Source organism: Sprattus sprattus, assembly GCF_963457725.1.
Source record: "Sprattus sprattus genome assembly, chromosome: 3".
NCBI classification, from domain to species: Eukaryota; Metazoa; Chordata; class Actinopteri; order Clupeiformes; family Clupeidae; genus Sprattus; species Sprattus sprattus.
In genome coordinates this window covers 24445841-24470130 of record NC_137922.1, presented here as the reverse complement: position 1 = coordinate 24470130, position 24290 = coordinate 24445841, and the positions used below count along the sequence as shown (strand labels likewise).

At 44.1% G+C, this 24290-nt stretch overlaps 2 protein-coding genes across 2 annotated transcripts; one reads left to right on the top strand and one right to left on the bottom strand.

Moving 5' to 3' along the window:
• Positions 1-511: 511 nt before the first annotated feature.
• On the bottom strand, positions 512-16893 carry clcn4 (chloride channel, voltage-sensitive 4). The gene is made up of 12 exons (XM_080834123.1): positions 16756-16893; positions 15832-15986; positions 14125-14224; positions 13153-13340; positions 12565-12687; positions 11477-11683; positions 7596-7676; positions 6547-7092; positions 5946-6132; positions 4661-5056; positions 3483-3699; positions 512-2829 (listed from the first exon to the last, which is right to left on the bottom strand). The coding sequence occupies exons 1-12, from the start codon at positions 16766-16768 to the stop codon at positions 2739-2741; spliced, it is 2304 nt and encodes a 767-aa protein (XP_080690249.1). The 5' UTR covers positions 16769-16893; the 3' UTR covers positions 512-2738.
• Positions 16894-18565: 1672 nt separating this feature from the next.
• Positions 18566-19231, top strand: LOC308361870 (claudin-22; the record flags this gene model as incomplete). The annotated part of the gene is made up of 1 exon (XM_080834344.1): positions 18566-19231. One exon carries the CDS (start codon positions 18566-18568, stop codon positions 19229-19231), a length of 666 nt encoding a protein of 221 aa, XP_080690470.1.
• Between the last annotated feature and the right edge of the window lie 5059 nt (positions 19232-24290).

Below are 24290 nucleotides of genomic sequence, written 5' to 3'. Positions count from 1 at the left end.
GGCATACAGGTTACATTTCTTTATATTTCTATGAATGTGTCTGAAACCTATTGTCAGCACAGGAAATGCAAACACCTCATGTTCTTTCTGGCAGGTTTTATACTTTCTAAATGTAGTTTTATCTCTCTTTCTTTGGCCTTTTCTCTGACGGCTGCGCAGAAACTGACAGGATTCCAAGTGCACTTAGAATTCTTAATAAATACACAAATATCCGAGTTCTCACAGATTTAATTAATGTGTTCAGAGTGTTTGTTTATAAGAATATTTGTTTATCAGATTTATTTTAAAGTATTTGTCTGACCCTTTTTACCAATTGACATGAATTTTAAAGAATTATATGTTGTTCCATTTTGATCACTGTGACATTAAAGCACTCATTCTTGTATCTGTGCTTGTTATTTGACAATGTAAAAAAAAAAAAAAAATTGAAATAATACTCATAATTCACTTCTGGATTTTAAATGTTGTATTAGTGTGGAGGGTTGACACCAGGACAAAAGGGCATGACAATCTTCTGTATGCAGGGGAAGTGTTTTTAACACTTTTTGATATGGTTGCACGATTGTGTCCCTTCACATTGTGCAGCCAGACAGACAACTTTCCACTGCTTCAGTCAACATAAGAGTGAGGTTCAAGCGGAAGATAATCAAGCTTCTACAGCATTTCCAGTTCCTGGTCAGACCAGTCCATAGTGGTAGCTATTCATAAATTACTTCCAGTTCATGTAAAGATGGAGTCCAGTCCAAAGTGGTTCCTACTTATAAACTACTTCCAGTTCCAGTTAAGACCAGTCCATAGTGGTAGCTGTTTAGATGGAGTCTGGTCCACAGTGGTAGCCCACATAATTTAAACAAACCCGCTTCTGTTGTTTTATCTAATGCTTCCTTTTATACAGCCTCTTTAGTATTCACTTGATGCCTCTATAGTGTTCACTTGATGTGTGTTCACTTGATGTCTCTATAGTGATCACTTGAAGCACATAACTTATAGTGCAGACTCGAAAGTGTTCACTTGAAGCCTCTAAAGTGTTCACTTGAAACACATTCCTTACAGTATATCTATAGTGTTTCACTTGACGGACATTGCTTACAGTAAGTTTTTTAGACAACACCACACAAATGTTCCACATTTTGTTATGTTTCAGACTCATTTTAAAATGGATTCAATACATTCTCATCAATCCACACAAAACACTCCACATTCATTTATTAAAAATAAAAGTATTCAGACCCTCCACCATTCTAGCCTTAATGTAGTGGCCAAATGGAAGCCATTCCTTCCCTTAATGGCACATGACAGCCCACTGGGAGTTTGCCAAAAAAGCACCTCACGACTCTCAGATCATGAGAAGCTAAATCCTCTGGTCTGATGAAACGTACACTGAACTATTTTGCCTCGATTCCCAATGATGCGTGTGGTGGAAACCTGGCACTGAACATCACCCATTAATATCCATTAATCCCTGCAGCCAATCCCGGTGCTGGCAGCACCATCATGTCAGAATGCTTTTGCCGACGGGGAGACTAGTCAGAACAGAGGGAAAGATGGATGCAGAAGAATACCGAGCAATCCTGCGTGAAAACCTTTTTACACAGGATTGCTTAGAATCTCAGGATGGGAAGGGTTACATTTCGACAAGACGACAACCCTTCTAAGTACTAAGTGAAGGGTGTGAACACTTATATAAAGAGGACATTTCAGTGTCTTTTTTTAATAAATGAACAAAACACTCCAAAAACCAGTTTTTGCTTTGTCATGGTGGAGTACTGTGTGTGGATAGAAGTCTGAAACATAACAAAATGTGGAAAATCTGAAAGGCTCTGAGAACTTTCCGAAGCCACTGTACATTACAACGACACAAATCGTTCATAACAGGTCCTTAACTGTTTACAGCGAGATATTACACAAAGCATCCTGAAACACAAAACTGCGTGGAAGTCATCATTACCAATGGCCCAGGGTCTCGTAGTACTGTACACGCTCCGTGGCTCAAATGAACATTAACGCACCAACTCAAACAACAATGCCATTGTAACGAAGGGGACGGAGATATGGCCATAGCTATGGCGCAGTCATAGTGTCACAGCTGACCTGCTGAGAGTTTCTGAACGAGCCTCGAGTTGTTGGCCGTGTTTTCGACCTTAATACTGTGTCAAGAATCTACCCAGAACACATTGTGTTAAATAAATAGCTGCATGATTAGTACCTGTACATTAGAGATCCTGTCCTGTTCCTTAGTCAATTACATTCAGTTTCTCTTAGTGTTCGCCACAGACCCGCCTATTGCCAGAAACACTTGCTAAGCTCCCTTTAAAAAACATTAAATAAAATCCACAATTGTTCACGTAAAATGTGCATCTCTTCAAAGAGTCATAAAACTTGACGATGACTATGCATAATAACAACACAAGCATATTGTTCTCCTTCGGTGAAAATATAAATATGGCAGCATTAACAATAATAATAACCAAAAACAAAAATGAATTTCACAGAACAGTATCACAAACTGTTGGCCCACCCTGTCTGTTTTGTTTCTTTCTCTCTTTCTCAGTCTCTCTCTATGTTACCCGTCACAGGTTTCTACAAACCCACCTACTGGTACACAAGACTTGTGGAGTGAATGTTTTGATAAGTAACAGTAGTAATGCACTATTTACAAACGCTGACAAATGTCCTTCAAGGCATAGGCTTTGTTCGGGGCGCAGGGGACGAGGAGGATCGGGAGGTTTCGTCACACACTAGTTGAACATGATGGACTCGGGATCCTGGTTTGTCATTTGAGCCATGTGCCTGAGCACGTCCTTTTTCGTGATGATCCCCAGCAGTCGCCTAAGGGTGGGGAGGGGAAGAAAAGCTTGTGAAACCCCCTTCTGACAGCATAATTGTCACTGTGTGAAGCGAACAACAATGACAGGCCTCTCTGGGAGCAAATCTCTAGTAAAGTTAAAACCAAACTGGTAGAGGAACATGTTAACAGCACACAAGGTCAAGGGTGCATTGCATTTAAAAAAACATACTGGTGTATTCTGTACATGCAAGCGTGTGTGTGTGTGTGTGTGTGTGTGTGTGAACATGCATTGAGTTTGTGTATGCACAGTCACTAACCTGCCGCAGATGTGTGTGTTTGTGTATATGTGTGAGTGTGTGTATGTCTGTGTGTATGTGTGTGAGTGTGTGTGTGAGTGTATGTGTGGGAGTGTGTGTATATGTGTGTGTGTGTGTGTGTGTATATGTGTGTGTGTGTGTGTGTGTGTGTGTGTGTGTATGTGTGTATATGTGTGTGAGTGTGTGTGTATATGTGAGTGTGTGTGTGTGTGTGTGTGTGTGTGTGGGCTTATATGTGTATGTGAGTGTGTGTGTGTGTGTGTGTATATGTGTATATGTGTGTGAGTGTGTGTGTATATGTGAGTGTTTGTGTGTGTGTGTGTGTGTGTGTGTGTATATGTGTGTGTGTGTGTTCATATGTGTGTATTATGACTTACCCGCTGCGCGTGACCAGGCACTGTCTGAGACCCAGCTTGCGGAAGATGTCGACCACGGTCTCCATGGGGGTGTGGTCGGTGACAGTGAAGGGGCTGAGGTTGAGGATGCGCCGCAGCTTGAGTGGCTGGGGGCAGTTGGGGGGGAGCTGGGGTGCGTCCTCCGTGAAGTACACGACGGAGTTACTCACCACGCCGTCCTGCTTCTGACGAGCAGTCTCTACAGGAGGGGCAGAGGGAGGTGGGGAGAGGAGGGAGGTGGAGAGAGAGGAGGGAGGTGAAGAGAGAGGAAGGAGGAGGGAGTTTGGGAGAGGAGGGAGGTTGGGAGAGGAGTGAGGTTGGGAGAGGAGGGAGGAGGGGAGAGGAGGGAGGAGGGGAGAGGAGGGAGGAGGGGAGAGGAGGGAGGGGGGGGGAGGAGGGAGGTGAAGAGAGAGGGAGGAGGGGAGAGGAGGGAGGTTGGGAGAGGAGGGAGGGGGAGAGAGGAGGGAGGTGCAAAAGTTTTGTAGAGACAACTTTTGTCTAGTTAAGGAAGCTTAAAATATTGTTAAACTACATAATCTCTGGCATTTCTAATGTGTAGCCTTTCAGGATCAAAGTAATTCAGAAGAATCGCAATTCATATTGTGGTAATTTACACCCCTAGTTAGCGTGTCTGAATGCATTTGCATGTGTGCACAGAAGAGCTGCATTAAATCACTAATCTAAGTCAGTATGCAAAGATACAGGTTTGTGTGTGTATGTGTATGTGTGTGTAAATGTGTGTGTACGCAGTGGTGTAGTCCAGGGTATATGCAGGTATACGGAGTATACCCACTTATTTTTCAGTCAGCATTGCGTATACCCACTTCTCAAAACAGGGCGTTTATCCTGTGCTGTATAGGCTGCTTAAAAAAAATTAAGAGTATACCCACTTCTCCAGGGACCACTCCACCACTGTGTGTACGTACAGTACTAGTCAAAAGTGTTTTCTTTACTTTTATTATTTTCTACATTGTAGATTAATACTGAAGAAATGTAAACTACAAAAGAACACATATGTTATGATGTACTAAACAAAAAAAGTGTTATCTACAATGTAGAAAATAATAAAAGTAAAGAAAAACTTCTCAAAAAATGAGAAGATGTGTCCAAACTTTTGACCGGTACTGTAAATGTGTGTGTGTGTGCGAGTGTCTACTCACTGATGGCGAGCGTGAGGTCCCTGCGCTGGACGAAGCCTATGAGTCGCTCTGACTCTCGCGACACCACGACGGGGAAGCCGTTGTAGTCGGTGTCCTTGATGAGCGTCTCCACGTCCTCCACGGTGGTGCCGTCCTGCGTGAGCACGGCCAGCTGCGGGTCGGTGCGTCGCGGCCGCATCACGTCCGTGGCCAGCGTGCGGTGCGTGAACTCGTCCTGGTCCAGGTACGGGTACCCGTTCAGGCGGATGTGCGCCTCATAGATGCCCTCCTTGTTAAACGCGTCCGCTACCCACTTGCTGGTGACGGCGGCCGCCATGAGCGGGACGATGTACTCCAGACCGCCGGTCAGCTCAAACATGATCACCACCAGAGACACCGTCATACGCGTCACGCCACCTAGAGGGAGGGAGGGAAAGGGCAGCGAGATAAGACTTAATTTAGCTCTACATGTGGACAACACCGTCATATGCGTCACGCCACCTAGAGGGAGGAAGGGGAAGTGCAGCGAAATAAGACTTAATTTAGCTCTATATGTGAACAACACCGTCACTTGCAGGGCGGCATGGAGGATAAGAGCAGATGATTAAACAAGACTTCCCTCAACCATAGAGTAATGATCATTAGTCTATACAGTAATGTATCGACCATCACAAAACAGAGCCAGATGTGAACAGTGAACAGAGAACAGAAGCGCAAACCTGTTTTGTTTTGAGCTCAAACAGAAGTAAATGACAAAGTACAATTTATCAACGGGTCGTATCATTTGTCAGAATTCAGGCATCTCTGATGTAGCAAATTATCTAGCTTATATTGTGTTGCACATATTTATCCTATGTTTATTCTTTATTAAAGGCTGAGTATACACGGCGTTCTAAGGCAATTCAGCTTGTGTTCGTTCGCTGTATTCCACCTCAGTGAACTACAAAGGAACAGCAGACGGCTGAAATCCATGGTCTTCACCCAGACATGCGGCAGCGACAACCATGGCATAGAGTCCTGGCGTGACGCAGTCAGCTCTTACCCAGACATGCGGCAGCGGGCAGCGCCAACCATGGCATAGAGGCCTGGCGTGACGCAGTCAGCTCTACCCAGACATGCGGCAGCGCCAACCAAGGCATAGAGTCCTGGCGTGACGCAGTCAGCTCTTACCCAGACATGCGGCAGCGGGCAGCGCCAACCATGGCATAGAGGCCTGGCCTGACGCAGTCAGCCCTTACCCAGACATGCGGCAGCGGGCAGCACCAACCATGGCATAGAGGTCTGGCGTGACGCAGTCAGCTCTTACCCAGACATGCGGCGGCGCCAACCATGGCATAGAGGCCTGGCGTGACGCAGTCAGCACCGGGGCGGCACCAGTTCTTGAAGATGATCCAGTCGTGGTGGTGGTACGCCATCTGCTCCACTGCGATGCCCACGATGCGCCCAGCGATGGCGCCCACCGCCATACTGGGAATGAACAACCCAGACGGAATCTGAGGGAGATGAAAAACATCATCAACGGTAAGACGTTATTCACACACACACACACACACACACACACACACACACACACACACAACCCATTTCCCACTCTAAGTCACTGACATTTTAATGAAAAACTGCCTTAACTATGGTCAAACACACTCGCTCAACAGACAATTGGATTATTAAAAACACAGATTCTGTTTTATGATTTAAAAAAAAATGTTCAAAGTTTAAATCTGTAGATAAGAGCACTGAAGCACTTTTTTTTTATTGTCTAATTTGTGTAACATTAAAACGATTGTAGCTTCATATGAGAATGAGCCTTTTGGGCTAACTCTGGCATATTTACAGTAATGGTCATTAACGTACGCTGTCCCTCTTAAATAACTAAATAAATAGAGAAGTGCTCTGATCTGTCTGACCTTCATGCCAAAGGTGAAGATGGTGATGACGATCTTGAAGATGAGAGCCAGCGCTAGTTGCCATAGCGCAGTGTATACTCCCGGTCCAGCAGGCCGGTCGGGTATGTCGTCCACGGGCCGGGTCATGTTGGGGCTGTTGTAGTAGTCGCACAGCTGCGAGGACTCGAGCGCTCCGCAGTCGTTGAACAGCTCCGAGATGAGCTGGCTGGTGCTGCGCCGCGTGTACGGGTTCGGGAACGCCAGCACGGCCGTGATGGCCGTCACGGCGATCACCTCCAGCACCGGGTACTTGCCCAGTTGGGTGGTCTTGCGTCGGCGGCACCAGGCGATGTTGGCGCGGATGAACAGCGTGCCCCACAGGCCTCCGAACACGCCCAGTAGGATAAAGGGCACCAGCTCGGCCATGTACCAGGGCGTGTGGTACTCCACGTAGAACAGCACCAGGCGGTTGTTGCCGAACGGGTTGATGGAGCGCAGCGTGAAGGCGGCCACCAGGGCGGCGAAGAAGGAGCGCCACAGGGTCTTCAGCGGGAAGTAGTAGCTCACCTTGAACGAGGGCGGGGGTCAAAGGTTAGAGGTCAATGAAACACCTCAGAGGGTAACACAGGCTAATCTAGAGGGTAACACAGGCTTATCTACTCCACCAAAACAACACAACATGAATATTTATTTAAGTCATCTTAGTAAAAGACCAATGCACAAAGTAGGTTTTTGCGTAGGGTACAGGGTAACTAGGGTTCTTTGCTTACTAGAAATTCTCCAGGGCCATTTCAATTACCTGATGAGTGTGGTGACTGAGAGTGCGGGTATTATATTGTGTAATTGCATGTGATCAGTGTATGCTGCATTCCAACGCGTACGTGTGACCGGTGTGTAAGAGCAGCATCAGGTGCATGTGATCAGTGCATGCTGTAAGAGCAGCATCAGGTGCATGTGATCAGTGCATGCTGTAAGAGCAGCATCAGGTGCATGTGATCAAGGCATGCTGCAGGAGCCTTATCAGGTGCATGTGATCAGTGCATGCTGCAGGAGCAGCATCAGGTGCATACCTCCTCCAGGCTGAAGAGGACTCCTCCTATTGGAGCCCCAAAGGCAACCGAGACGCCCGCCGCAGCAGCTGCAGACAACACCTGGACACACAGAGAAACAACGGAATTCACCGATTGGTTAAATGAGTACAGCTGATCCAATGTCCAATTCACTGATTGGTTAAATGAGTACAACTGATCCAATGTCATTCACTGATTGGTGATTTGTGCCTTCAATTAGTATAACTGATCCGATGTCATTCAATGATTCATGATATGCGACTTAAATTAGCACAACTGATCCAAAGTCATTCAATTATTGGTGATAAGCGACCTAAATTTGTACAACTGATCCAATATCATTCACTGATTTGATCTGCCGGAGACTGCAGCCGATGGAACAGAACACAAATAACACTGGAGAAGAAGAGTCCAATGAGTCAGAAGAAGTCAAAATGGACAAAAAAGAAAACATGGATGACATATTTTATATTTGTAGTAATTCATCTAACAGAAGTTAATCCAAAAGTGACATCCAGTATAAAGGTCAGTAGAGAGAGGCTACTGCATTAGGGACGAGCTGTGCAGGTACGCAGATACACACAGATACACGCAGATACACGCAGGCCCGCACACACACACACACACACACACACACCAACACACACTCACACACACACTCACACACACTAAGACACACACTCCCACTGTTACGACCCTGGCGGGTCTAGGCCCCGCCCTATGATATTGCATGCCTGTTCTGTCTCTGTCTCTACAGGAGCTAATTAGAAACAGGTGTACAGCAGGTGATTGTGAACAGGTGGACCCCATGATTGGCTGGGCTACAAAAGGCCTGATCAGTCTGCAGTCAAGTAGAGCGTTGGATGAGAGCGTTGGATGGAGAGTTGGATGAGAGTCATTGGATTGGGTTATCGTTGGAGTTGGAATAGAGATAGAGATTTGTATTGTCGTTGGTTTTGGTTTTGGTTTTGGGATCGTCGTTGGTATTGCTTTATCTTTGTTTATATTACCATTTAACTGAATTCACATCACATCTTTTGTTTCTCTTCATAACACTGACATTCACCACACGTTTGTAATAATTATTAGATACTATATATATATCTGTAACCATTAATAAATACTTATATTATATTATTATCATAAATTCTGCGTGGTCTCCCCTTTATGTTTCGTGTATTGAGCTGTGCACGTCACATAATGGGGGCTCGACCGAGATGTTTTCGGGATAAGGTAAAGTAACTTAATCCACTCGTTGGGAATTAGTGGTTGAAAAGCTAATTTAATTGATTGATCGTACGTTTGTCTTTTGTTGCTGACGGGCATAAAACTGCCAGTGCAACATAGAGGGTATTTGAAATTGGGGAGACACGCGGAAGAATTGTTAGTTGGTAACGTTTGGTTTTCGTTGGGTGGCCGTGGAAGGGAAAAAGTCATTTTTTAAAGTTACTGCAGCTGTTGGCTTGCGCTGCGAGGGAATCGCGCTGTGCATAATTGGGCAATTGAGTACAGGTGTTAGACCTACCAAGCAACGTGAATAACCTAATCCAATATGGGGTGGATGAATATGTTAGATTTTGAGGAGCATAAGAGGCTTCTGAAAATGCAGGCGGAATTGGAGAACGGGATGCAGCTTAAAAGAAATATGCTACCTGAGATGGACGCATTGGGGAGAGAAAAAGAACGTCTATTTAAAATCGTAAAACTGAGATTAAGGCAAGGAATGGTTGAACAGGATTATTCCATTTTTCAAAAAGAACAGTTAAGATTAGTTGCCCAAGGAAAAGTGACGGAAGACGATCTCATTCGTGGGGAGCGATTGGTTAAGGGAAATCCTTATGAGGGTATGTCGGAGGTAAAGGCCATACAGCGGGATCTTTCTGAAACAAAGACATTGAATGAGAAAATAAAAGTGGAAAACCAGAAGCTGCTTGCTCGAATTGCAGAAGCATCTGAGAAGTTGTCAGGCAGAGCACATGAAGCAAAAAGTCGTGAGAATAGGTTGCAGCTTCAGCTCAATGAAGCATTCAATTTGAATAATTCTTTGACGGCACAGATTGACGACCAGAAGGCTGAAATGGTGGAACAAGAAGAACGGATTAAGGAGATACAGAAAGAGAAAGAAAGTCTCTCTGAAATATTCCCACAGCTGCAGATGGATCATGAGGCTGAATTGAAGGAAAGAGACAAAGCTCTGGGTGAACTAAATTAATTGGTAAAGAGGAATGGACAAGAAATCATTGGCCTCAACGAAAAAGTAAGACTCTTAAAAGGTGACAAATATTTATTGAAAAAAAAGCTGGATCAGAGCAGGGAGGAGGTTGTTGCTTTGACCGAAGAGGTGGGGTCTGTAAAAGCAGAGCGAGACAGCATTTCGAGTGCAATGATGGACATTATCCACAGGCCTGCAGACTATAAGAACCTCAGGATGGATTACGAGGGGCAGACTGGGATGTTCAATGAAGAAGGAGAGAAGCTGGACGGCGCAGAGAGATGTAACGAAGATTTGACCAAACATCTGCAAACTGGCATCCAGCAGCATGAGCAGTGTGCTTCGGAGAGAGAGGACCTGATGGTTCGACTGAACATTCAGCAGACCAACGTCTGGCAGCTGGAGGCTCAAGCTTTTGTTATTGACAAAGTGAAAAGGGCACAAGAAAAGGACCATTTGGCTGCAGTTAAGGAGATGGACGAAGTCCAGGATCGGCCGCACAAACAGGATCAGCATCTCCAGCAGACTGCACAGGAGCTCGAACAGCTTTGCAAGGATGCTCAACAGAGCGCTCTCATGGACATAGAGTTGGACTATGGGCGCCTGGTTGAAGGGATCAAGCTAGCAGAGAAAGACACTCCGATGGAGGATATGAAAACGCATCTATGGACTGAGAAAAAGGAATTTCTGGAGGGCGAGGCCCAGTTTCGGGTGGAGAATGGCCTGACTAAACTGTTCCACAGTGGTTTTACACCTCACAACGGAAAAGGAACTTTTGCATGGACTATTGCGTTGGCCCACACTCCAGATGTGCGGATGGGTTGGGCTGTGAAATTGTGCTGGCATGTTTAATTAATTTATCTCCTCTCCTGTCTCCTCCCCTGTCCCTCTTAAACTGCTTTTCCAGGGCCAGGAATTGCTGAGGGACAAATAGGTTGTATGACTGGTGAGCTGGATGAATGGTGAGCGTTTGAGTGGAAAGGTGAATTGGATGGAATAGGTGAATAGGATGTATTGTATTATTGTAAATATGGGTTTTGGATAGTGCAGAATCCCACTTAGGTGGGCTTCTGTCTTAAGGGGGGGGATGTTACGACCCTGGCGGGTCTAGGCCCCGCCCTATGATATTGCATGCCTGTTCTGTCTCTGTCTCTACAGGAGCTAATTAGAAACAGGTGTACAGCAGGTGATTGTGAACAGGTGGACCCCATGATTGGCTGGGCTACAAAAGGCCTGATCAGTCTGCAGTCAAGTAGAGCGTTGGATGAGAGCGTTGGATGGAGAGTTGGATGAGAGTCATTGGATTGGGTTATCGTTGGAGTTGGAATAGAGATAGAGATTTGTATTGTCGTTGGTTTTGGTTTTGGTTTTGGGATCGTCGTTGGTATTGCTTTATCTTTGTTTATATTACCATTTAACTGAATTCACATCACATCTTTTGTTTCTCTTCATAACACTGACATTCACCACACGTTTGTAATAATTATTAGATACTATATATATATCTGTAACCATTAATAAATACTTATATTATATTATTATCATAAATTCTGCGTGGTCTCCCCTTTATGTTTCGTGTATTGAGCTGTGCACGTCACACCACATACACACACGCACACACAAAACAAACAGACAAACAGCCCAAATGTTTCAGTAGAGAGAGACTCACCTCCCTGCGTTTGCCCTCGTTCTTGCTGTACTTGGAGAACAGGCTGCAGAACAGGTTGCCACAGCAACAGGCCACATGAACCAGCGGGCCCTCTTTTCCCAGACTGAGGCCCGATGACACCGCCAGAACCAGGGTGACAGTCTTAATCAGCAGAGTCCACTTGCCGAGGTAGCCGCGGATGATGAAGCCACTCAGGATCGTCTTAATCTGACAAAAGACAACACCACACACGTATGGATTCTTGTGTCAAAGACAACGCACACGTTTGGATTATTGTGTGGAATGATGTACACATATGGATTCTCGCGTCGAAGACAACACAATATCCGACGACACATTAGTGATGAGTCTTTTTTTGTGGGAGTGGAGGCCAATCCTGGAGCCACAAGGAGCTGTCTGTTATCCATCCATCTTTCAAGGAATTTGTCATATACATCATTCTCTTAAATCCACTATCGTAGTATTTTATTCAAATCATACGTGGAGATTACGGAGGCAGTTGAGAGATTTAGCTCTGCAATGCCCTAGCTAGAAGACCAAAAACTTGTTTTCAGAGGCAGCAAATAGTAAGTCATTCTAGGTCACTGATATAAGTTTACATTTATATTTACGCTTAGGATTAGCGTTACCCTGGGGCATTTACTTAGCAGACACCTCTATCCAAATCAAACATGTCACTGATCCCTCCTGAGGATGTTTGGTGTCTCACCTCCGGGTCTCCTGAGCCAATCAGCAGTAACCCTAACCCTACACTGGTTTGCCACACGGCTCTATGATTGAAACCAGCCGAAGGAAAACAAACTTCCTGGACAGCTACTGGCACTGTCATGGTAAAAGGTGTCCGGACGCAAAAAGGGGTCCTGGTGATGTGATATTGTCTTTCGAACGACTCTTGAGTGACAGTTGCTATACCAACGCTAGCCAGACACTTTTTTTGGAAATTACAGACTTGAGCTGCATTAAATATCTCAATAACGCGATTTACCCCAGAGCATCTAGCATTATACTTCCCTACACCACTACTGGCACAAAGATAGCTGATGCTAACTGGCAGAAACTAACCCCAATCCTGACCCCCCTGGTCTCACCTCTGGGATTCCTGAGCCACAGGCGTAGGGGGCGAACACGCGCACCAGAGACACGGCCATTAAGGAGAAGGAGAGCGCCCACATCACATACAGGAAGTAGTTCAGCAGATACGCCCCAGCGCCCTGGAGGAAAATTAGCCGATATTAATTACTTTTTTACATAATGCAACTCGACATAGTCTCCCAATAGAAAATCCTGATCTGTGTGCATAATTTTCAGTGATAAAAGCTTCCAGAACTACAGCAGTTACAAAAGAGGATCAATACATTCATATAGTTTATTCAGTTTATGTATTATGTAATATACAATCTAAAATATGTAATGTTATTTGTTTGTACAAATGGACTGAGCAGTTGACCGAAGGGTGTTTTCGTGCTTGTTATTGCACGCACCCACATACTGCACAGAAGTGTGACAATTCTGACGGGGGCTCTAACACCCAATGTTGGTCACCTTTGTGTTGCATTAACATTCCACTGCTTAACAACTAAAAAGTGTTTGAGAACACACACACACACACACACACACACACACACACACACACACACACACACACACACACAGGTTAAGAAAGAAACACATCCAACCTCATTGTAACCGGTCATGAGTTCGGACCATTTCTGCCACTGGGGGCACTTGTCCCGGTCGTCGAAGGTGGTCTCATTGGAGGTCCAGCAGCACTGCTCATGGCTGTAGTAGAATGCAGACAGACACACGCCCTCCTTCAGGTCCGTCATCCAGTCCACCGCCAGATCAATGACGCCAGCCAGCGTACCTGCTCAACACAAATCACAAAACATAAAACACTACTCGAACTGCATGGAGTCCTGGATGGATGGTTTTGGCACGTTCTAAATGACTAATGAAGACACAACACCTATGAAGCTTTTAGTAGATTATGTATAGAGATCAGCACACAGCACAGGTGAACCAGCAGACTCACAGCAACACTTGACAATACACTGGCACAACTCCAAGATAAGGTCTTTACAATTTACTTATGAGTTGAACGCAAAATATAAGCGTGTTTCCAATCTTTTACTTGACTGTGAGTAGTTACAGTATGTATTTCCCACATTTTAAATGACGTAAATGAAGATAATTAAAGCATCGCAGGTATGAGGCAGTAAACCCTACAGCAAATACACAGATAGCCTTGTGTGTCATCCTGAATGCATCATTTTCTCCACAGTGTAAGATAATATGCCACAACCACAAGGACTATAAAACTTTGAGGGCAAAATAGGCTCAAAGAGATGCACTAGATTGTGTGTAATCCTGAAAGCAATATTCAATTTATAGTTTCATTTGCTCAAACTAATGCTGGCACCTGCTTTGCATTCATAGTAAACATTTGTTATTCTGAAGTAAAGGCCCAGTTTTTGCTCTTTGATCTTTATGTACAGCCACTCCCCATTAACTTTTAAGAGCCATTAATCCCAACCTACCCTTTTACACTCTCTGGATGTAGGTGTAATAAAGACATATCCTGCCTGATAACACACAACTCCGCTCCACTCTGTGTGGATTAGGGTAAGGTTAACAAAACCATATCCTACCTGACAACAGGCCAATGAGCAGCATTACCACCCATCCGGACCACGCATCCAGCAGGCTCTTGATAAACTCCCAGATGGACTCCTTACTCTTGTTAGTGATCTGAAGAAAGCCATATCAGCATAGCAAGGATAAGTCTCAGGAAGCCATAAAGGTGGAAGGAAGTCATAGACATGTAAGCTATAGTCATAGACATGTCATTAACTTCTGTTCAAACACAAGGCATGCACTTTTGGGTGCAAAATGTACCATCTTAAGGGAATTTTTAATTTTTTTTATTTTTTTTTAGACCACTTTGTAATCGTGCACATTGCGGTTGGAAAATCGCGTTCTCATATCATGATTTTATCGCAAATGCAATAAATCGTTCAGCCCTACCTATAAGGTATAGTCATAGACATGTCATTACTGTTCAAACTGAAAAATGAAAAAACTATGAAGGGCACCAGTGGTGATGCAGGAGGAAAACCGACATCTCCCTTCTTCCTTGCTCTATCGTGGCTCTCGCCGCATATAAAGCAAAGGGAGACGTCGTCTAATTACAGCAATAATAAAAACATTTCTTGGTTTTCGAACAGCCTCTTTGTGTTTGAGCTGGCAGAGCTTGCAGTGTAAATGATTAAATTGTAAAAGAACCTGAATTGTAGACGTAAAAAAGCAGAACTGTTTGTGTGGTATATTAATAGAAAATATTCGGCAATAACCGCCAGCTTGGTCATTGTCGTTAGTAATTCATTTCACAACAACAGCCTCTGATCATTAACGGAAAATACACGGGATAAAAACAAACGATTTCTTATTTTATAGTTCTACTGTTGTTGTTGTTGATGATGATGTAATGGCCTTGTAACATCATAATACACCGATGGTAATCTCCACAGCCCCTCGTAGAACCATGCAGGTAAAGGTGAGTCGTACGATCATCCGATTAGAAAGGGCGTGTCTCTCGTGAAGTCGTACGAGGTGAGTTGGATAACCATGCAAAAGCCTTAACCGATCTTTGCAGCTTTCTGTTCCACCTGTAGGCCAAGATTCTGCCTCTGAGCGAGGGAAAGCGTGAGAAGGATTTCCAATGGACACATTGTTCTCAGTATTCAAAAGCATTGGACTCATTGGCCAGGTGGACTCTTCTCTTGTTGGTGATTTGAAGAAAGCCATATTAGCAAAGCAAGGCTAAATCACAGGGGAAACTGACATAGACTGGCACAGAAATATGAATAGGCGCACCAATGAACACATCTCTCCAGAGTCCCAGAGTATAATCCACAGCAGAGATTCTCGACGCAGGTCAGCTAGTCTGATCAAGAGCGGCAGTGATGAGGTCAGACAAGTATGTTTTTAGCAAACTGTATTGTATAGTTATCTTGTATATTTAGTTTAAGGTTATTTAGGTTATTATATGTTTATAACGTGTAAATTATGTTCAGAGTACTTGTACAGAGTGTATGTCATGTTATGTTATGTTATGTTATGTTATGTTATGTTATGTTATGTTATGTTATGTTATGGTAGGTTGTTGTGCAGTGCCTTGTCCTAAGAATATCAGTGCCCAGTCTGACCTTAAGTCATTTTGTGCATCTGACAATAAAAGACTTTTGACTATGCAGAGCAGGGAACGATGGAAAACATCCTGAACGTCACTGACAACACCTTACAACAACAACGCCATATTGTTGTTTGGCAGGGTGTGTTATGTGCCACTCCCTTACCTTCCTGTGGCGGTCTGTGTCACGGGATTTCTCCCTCAGCCAGTCGATGGTGTGGAAGTCCTCGTAGGTGCCCATGTCAGGGCACGGCTCGTCTAGGAAGTCCATCAGGTTCCCCGGCCCGTTCACCTCCTCCGTAGGAGTGGCATTGCTTATTGCTGCAAAGACCAGCATAGAACCAGTTGTTATGACAACACAGCCGAGAGTAGAACCAGCTGTCATGACAACTCAACTGCATAGAACAGCATAGAACCAGCTGTAATGACAACTCAATTCAGTATCTCACTGGCTCATACATTCCTAGTATGTACTAGGCTAAGATGTGTCTAGTGTTCTTACAAGGTATTTATAATGTACACAGCACTGTACATAGCCCTGTGCATACTGACACAAACACACACAGTGTTACTTTAGCTTGCATACCTGCTCTTAAAAATGTGGCTGATTATGGTATGAATTTTTCAGAGACAGCACTGCATGTTCTGACAGTTCTGCTCCGTGTCCCCGAGTGGGACAGTCCCACTTATTTGGGCATGAGTATGCAACTCACAGCTATTGGCGTGGGAAAAAAATTAATAAGCTAATTCCAACAGATAAAAGCTCATATTCTAACACAACGAGTTTTCTAACAAACATTCATGGCCTTAGGTTAGCTCTGATTAACCTAGCTAGCTACGGTCTTTAGCAATGCCATCCTAAACGTCACCTTATTTAGCTACCTGCGTTAGCTTAACGTCAGCAGAGCAAGCCGCTGGTGATGGGATCATTATTCATCAGTAAGTGGCATCAATATTTTCATTTAGACATTTCTAAGCTGAGGGTATAGAAATGTACGCAATGGACGTTACCCATAACAGGTGCACGCACCAGTATAATATTCCGACCATTCTGCTAAGCTAGCGAAGATCTATTCAAACCATGACATACCATCAGCCTCCATATTTCTGTGCTTCTCAACGAAGGTTGGCTTTGCGGTTTATGTGACAATAACGAGCATGCCCATTTTACTCGTGTTTCTGATTTTGGCACGCTTATTGTGCCAATGTTGCGACAGTGGCACAGCTGGTTTGGTAAATAAAGATGAGGGCGTCTGAAGATTCCTGGAGTTCCCACAATGCATCGCTCTCAGATGTCACTGAGGGCGCACTCACTAGCAGCAAAAGCTGCGCTCAGGCTCAGCGCCGTTCCCCGCTGCCTCTCCTTGTCCCTAAATGTGCACTAGAGTACAGAACACATGCCTGCCGAAAACACCCCAAACTGGCATCGTATTTTTTTGTGTGTCGTATACCACGAACAACATTATTAATGTAGCTATGGAATGTTAACTATTCTATTTGTAACATATAACTAACTCAGAAAGCAAAATCACGTATGCCATAGTGTGTATAATCTACAAAAAGTATTTGCGGATAATGTTTCCCATCTTCAAATTAATAGGTAGTTTATGTTTTGGTGTCCCCGAAATCAGAGCCCCAAGCTTTCAATGCATTTAGCACCCTCTTGTGGTGAAAGATAGGTAAAATCTGTTGGGGGAACATACTGTAGGGGGGGAGAGAGGGAGAGAGTTAGTGTCAGTAAGTGTGTGTGTGTGTGTGTGTGTGTGTGTGTGTGTGTGTGTGTGTGTGTGTGTGTGTGTGTGTGTGTGTGTGTGTGTGTTCAGCATTCTATTGCATCTGGAGTGGGTGAAATGTGTTGGTATTCTTGTGCATGACTGAGTTTGGTTTTTTCATATTGGTGCTCTCATGTCAAGCCTCCTACAGTTCAGCGTCAGAGTCCTCATAGTTTTCACATCGGAGATCTGATAAACCATAATAGGCTATTGTTTACTGATTTTCCTTGTCACATGTGTAAATGGTTTCTTGGGGCTCTCTATATATTAAAAATGTAATCCGATTATGGCTTGAAAAGTATTTGAATGCATCTTTAAACTGAAGCTTTCCCTTACAGGATAAAGAGCTTACTTCAGTAGGATTTTGTTAGCTATTGATAACTCTTTAAAAAAACCTGTATTGACCCAATGAGACGTTTGGGTAAAGAGAAACAAGCTGTACATCAAACCAAAAGCCCTATGTACACCAGCTGGGCTAAACTTTTATCTTTTATTTTATGTAATGTCAACAACACCTGATTTGTCTTTGTCAACAGCATCCGGTGAAACGGACTGGCCAACAGAGTGTTCGGAAAAGGGCTGGTACGGTGTGTGAATGATGCTGTTGTTTGGCTATCTCTGCCTCTGCCTCTCCCTCTCCCTGTAAGCTGGCCTCTGACAAAGCAGCAGAGAGAGAGAGAGACAGAGAGACGGAGAGAGGGAGGGGAGGATGTGGTGTTGGGGGGTGGGGGGGGGGTTAACATGTCAGTGAGTGGCTCGTCGTCTCAGATGATGTGAGCACTTTTTGAGTGGGAAAGTGATCTTTGAAGGAGTTCCTCTCAGCTGGAGTAAGAGTGGCCGGCGCTCACTAATTGGCCCATGTTTTGTTGCGGGTGTCTGAGTTGAAGCTCATCAGACTGGAGACGGGGAGACAGCGGGAGTACAGGCGGAGAGTGAACACAACCAGACTGCCCAGGACTACACAGCACAACGCACAGGAGAGGAACAGGACGGGACAGGAGAGGAACAGGACAGGACAACACAGCAAGGCACAGGAGTGAGCACAACCAGACTGCCCAGGACTACATAGCAACACACAGGAGAGGAACAGGAGAGGAACGGGACGGGATGGGACAGGACGGGGGTGTTATGGATCAAAGTGTGTGCATTCTAGAGCTCCTGGGTGTGTTCTTCTCAATCCTGGCCTGGCTGTTCTCGCTGTCCACCAACCTCATGTCGCAGTGGCTGACCCTCTCCACGGAGCTCCTGCCATCCGAGAGCTATGAGCTGGGCCTGTGGGAGACGTGCGTGGTGCAGGACCTGGGCGTGCAGGAGTGCCGGCCCTACGACAGCCTCCTGGGCCTGCCACCGGACATCCGGCTGGCCCGCATCCTCATGTGCACCGCAACGTCCACCGGTCTCCTGGCGGTGATGGTTGCCATCCCAGGCATGTATGTGGTGAACAGCTGCAAGGGGACGGAGACGATACGTGCCAAGCGGACGATGAAGATGATCGCGGGCATCCTCGGCCTGGCGACGGGCGTCCTGGTAATCATTCCCGTCTCGTACATCGCACACCTGACAGTGCTGCGCTTCTTTGACGAGTCCGTGCCGGAGGTGGTGCCGCGCTGGGAGTTTGGCCAGGGCCTGTTCTGGGGCTGGGGCGCAGGCCTGGCGCACCTCACGGCTGGGCTGCTCCTGGTCAGCTCCTGTGTGTGTTTACAGGACGAGCCCTGCCCTGCGACGACCACGTCCCTACAGAGACACAAGACGGGCATAGAACTCAACCACAGGAAACGCACAGAATACGTGTGAGGGACGTGAAGCACACCTCTGGAAGGATCCCAGAGGAGCAGATTTAGGTTTTTCTCTCCAACTAACCAAAAGTCAGATCTTTTTTTGGGCTGGAACTGTTTAATGGTGACAGACACACTTCCACGAGATCGTATATGTCCTTGATGGGATGCTGCTATATCCTTCATTTTGGTTTTACTCAATGACCAAGGTAATGCCAATTTTCTTGTTATACATTTAGGATCAGATGCCGCATAGATCTTTCACTTCTATGTACATTTCTCTTAAATGTCTTCATACATTTTTACCTATTGGATCATAATCTATATTTAAAGGAATGAATGAATATGTTTTATGATGGAAACGACCAAACAGTGCCAAAGCATTCAATGTATGCATGAAAATAATCATGGATGAAAACTCAAATAAAGCCAAAAAGGCCACTCTCCATTTTCTTCCTCTCGACGTAAAGGAATGTTTATCTAATAACACTGACTTTTAAAACTTTAATTGATTCAAATTAAGATGGACATCAGAAGCAGTAATGTGTTGAGTATTAGTTAGAATATCTGTATAAAGTTGTTTTTTTAGTTTATTATTACCAAAGACTATTGTTTATTAATCAAAAGTAATTACTATGTAAAGTTGGACTGCATGCTTGTGTCATGTGTATGTATTTCAAGCGCAATGTTGAAAAGCGAGACTAAAAAGTATAAATGATAGCTCCATACAGGTCCAATGATAAACATTATTGTAGTATTCTTGACATCCAGTACATCTTCCGAATGCAGAATACTAAGTGTTCTTTGGAGTTTATTCAGAGTCATTTAACACACCAACAGGTTTTCTATTTTAATGGATTTCAGGATTTCACATTGGAAACCATTTGAGTTCATTCACGTATTGTTGCTTGACAGTTTATACTGTAGGTAACAATATTTAAGTGTATTGTACAGTACGCCAAAACACATCTTCCTTACCAAAATATTGTTTATGTTGATTATGCATTGAACATATCAGAATATATATTATGAATATTTTCACATATTATATCTACAACATTTGCTGTTGTCATGTTCAGAGACTATTATATTGGTTCAATAAAAAAGTTCAAATATCACGTACAATAATGAGTTTTATTGCTGTTCAAGAGTTTATAATGTTGAAACTGCTGAACCACTGTTTGGCCATTCTAAAGAGGAAGGATCATTTGAGAAAGGGATAATGAGAAAACTGTCATGTAAATAACAACATGGACATGTGGCAAAGGGGCCTGTATGATTGATTTGTTCATTAATAATATATAAGATACATTTTGACGATTTTTGTAATTGATAAAACATTCTATTCTGAACAGAGGTCATTTGAGCTTTATCTGATTTGGGTTTATGAAACATTGCCTGAAACTCAAACATGTAATGTAAGATCAAGTCCATCACACACTGCAGTGATGCAGGAAAAGAGTTTCCTTTAAATGGCATGACAAGCATGTCGACTGAAACAGTTTTTGAAACTAATCCTCCTTGATCCTCCATGTTGGCTCCTAGGTTAAGCTCTGGCTAATGGCCATACTAATGACCATGCAGCCGTGATGCGTGCACACCAGGTCATTCAGCGCCTATTACTTTGACATCATTTCACAAAAAACCCTGGCCAACGGGGCCTTCCCAAAATCCTGCAGGGGCTTCTGTTATTGTTGTCTCCCTCAAGTTGGAAATACCATAGTGCGCTTGCTAAACTAGGCTAGCAGGGTTCCTTCAGGTGCTAGCATTGTATTGTATTTTTGTGTTTGCTGAGCTAAACTAACAGGGTTCTTTCAGGTGCTTGTATTAGAATTGTTCCTCTGTCTCACATCTGAAAAAAAGGTTCAAGGTGCTTAGGTGACCACTCATGCTGATACAAATGTAAATAGAAATGTAATGTTGCAACACTGTAAGCATCTGTAAAACCTCTGACTAAATGTAAAAAATATTGTTTCCCCATCTCACATCTGGATCAGTTTGTGAACTTAGCCAAGCTAAAGAGCAATGTGGAAGCAGCACAGAACGCTCTGTGTGCTGCTCAGAACCAGAATCTGTCCTGTGCGTTGGTTTCGACAAAAGCCATCGCTAAATGAGTCAATGAATGAGTTTGTGTGCTAAGCTAAGCTAAGCTACGGTAGCAGGCTTCCTCACATGTCCCCTGACCCCACGTCTCTTGGCTTTGCCTTTGAAAGATCCCGTGTAGCAAAGCCTGTGTCCATGCCGTCATGAGAAAGCCTCCTTTGTTGCCGCTTCCACAATGAAGTCATTATGTCTTTGTATGCTAATCTTGCCATCTTTTTACATCCAAAGGTTGCTGTTGCACCAAAGGGCCACATGTAGTGTGCTGGCTATAGCATGCCTGCTCCTTCAAACTGCGTGGAAAAGAGTATGCACAAGGAGTAATGGTACTTCATGCAACACCTCCAGAAACCCACATGGGAGACCTTATGACACAAGGACAACCACAGAGGCCTTCCGTTCCCTCTGTCTTATTCATTTATCGTTAGATTAATCCATCTGTGCGGCTCGCTTTAGATCAAGGATGTTCCATAATCACACTGTACAGTGATTCCTATAGCCTACCGCTCTTCACCTTGTGAGAGGAGGCTCCATTGTTTTTTTTTTCACTGATCCGATACTTTAAACCTAGGTATGGGATTATTTAATCTTCACATTCCTTTTACTCCTCTGCAGTTAAAATCTGTGCATCACACAGTAAGAAGCAGAGGAATCGTATCCTCGCAAGGCTGTCATGCCTCTATAATGTTAATCAGTGAACAGGAGGTATGGTGTCTTAGTCACTGTGCAGATAAACATATGGATTTTTTTTGGCGGTATGAAGATAACATTTAGCTCAGAGCAAATTTGTGGTTTAGTGCTCTAAACTAAGCACGGTTTCTGTTTATTGTGTCATGACACTGTTTTCTGCACCCATGGTGATGAATAACCACATTATGTGCATTTCTGAGCTACTGTTAAAGGAGAGAATGTTTTTAGGTGTGGAGCACCTTGCGGGGCACTTCACACATAGTTGTGGTTGTCTCCTTAGAAACCGGTCATTACCCAGATTTTTTCGATCTGGCCAGATAACACAACCATTCCAGCAGAAGATTCTTCTTCTGTCTGAGTTTCCGTCAGCTCACTGTAGTAAGCGACTCTCATAAATCAATGCCCTAACAACTATGCAACAATGCATAAGAATGTACTACCAACCTACCCTTCTTACTTTCCATACCTATCCCACTCCATCCCTCCATCCCTCCACCCCCATTCCTGTAACTCTGCACTTCTGCATTTCCTCTTTCTCATCTCTCTCTCTCTCTTTGTCCTTCTCTCTCTCTCTCTTTCTCATCAGGTTAATTAAGATGCATTTCCCACTTTGCTTTCATCTATTATCAGGTTAACTTTACGACTCATTTCCCTTTGCTTTCAACTCTTATCAGGTTAACTAAGACTAATTTAGTGATGCTTCCACTCACCAGAACTCTTAACTTATTGCAGCTTGACTGCCTTGGATGCTTTGGATGAAAAAAAAAAAAAACATTAGAAAACCACATGAACAAATGTTAATAGATAAATGTAACCATTGTACAGCCTCTCACTTGTTAACGCACTAAAGTCACATGCAACTCTCTGCGTGAGTAAAATCGCAGGTCACATCTGATCCTTTCAATGAGCCTCCCCCCCCCCACCCTCGGCTCAAAAGAGGGGTGTCGCCTGAAAAGAAGGCCTTTTGTTTAGCGCCCGAACACACACACACACACAATCACACACGCACACACCGAAGCTCCCAGGACAAAGCTGGCCAAAGTGAGTGCTGTTTGGACTGGACTCCACTTCCAGACTAACAATCAGAGCTGTGATAGCCGCGGCTATGAGAGGTCTGGAGCAGACTTCACGTGCCTGCCACCGCCATCCTCCGCGCCGGTTCACATGAGCCGGGTCCCAAAAGGGGTCACGGGGACGGGCCTCCACCTACAGGGGCACAGGGACCCGCATCACTTCCTGCTGGACCACTGGGCCTCCACCTACAGGGGCACAGGGACCCGCATCACTTCCTGCTGGACCACTGGGCCCATAGACATGTATAGATAGACGCCGCCTCCACTGCTTCAGCCCGTTGCCTCGGCGAAACGCCTCGCCGCCATTTTGGGAAAGGAGCTCTCTGCCGTCAGAGGTCTGTCAGACGTGTCAAACAAGCGCAAGTTGCCAGGTGCTGCGGTTTATCTGGATAAAAATCATGATAACCTTTTACCTTTTCGCAACCAATTTCATGGAGTATTCAAGGGTTTATGCTCTAGGCCTACGTGAAGTGTGTGAAAAAGATTTGCCTCTACGTTACTTTGAATCTCGCTAGTTAAATCGCCAGTCATAGCCTACATGTGCATGGGTCTATGATAAAGGCTCACTTTTCTTGCAAAGCTCGTGCATTTTGAAAATACTGAGAAGATCTATAAACTATCGAAATAGTGCTTCTTTAGTTACTACGTATTGACCATCATTAAGAGAAAGAGCATACCAGTGATTCTTGAGATAAGGGACAAAACAGGTTTCGATTTTCTCAAAAAATATTTGGATAACTTCCAAAATATATGATTACATTTATGTCAAATTAAGTTTTGTCTATCCAAACATGTTTTGGTTCAACCTCCCAGTTGTAGATGTTTTATGTTAATTGAATGTTTGCTGGGTCAGCACTTGATTTAACACCATCATAAACATAAATATACTTATGGAAATGATTTTAAATGATCTTATCAGAAATATTTTTACTCATTAGTTTTCCCAGTTCCCCTTATAATGTACACAGGTCTTTAAATCATTAAAAACAAAAGTTTAGAGCCAAAGAAGTCAATGTTAAATGAGTAGAATTGAAATCATATCACGAATTACATTTGTCTTTAACCTTCAGATTTAACAGAGACATTTTTAAGCATTAAAAATACACATCTACATTGGAAATGTGTTAGTCTTTGAACAAATATCCTTCAAGGAATGAAACAGATACCATTTTCTTTAAAAAACTATAAAAAATATATCTGAAGGAGTTGACACTC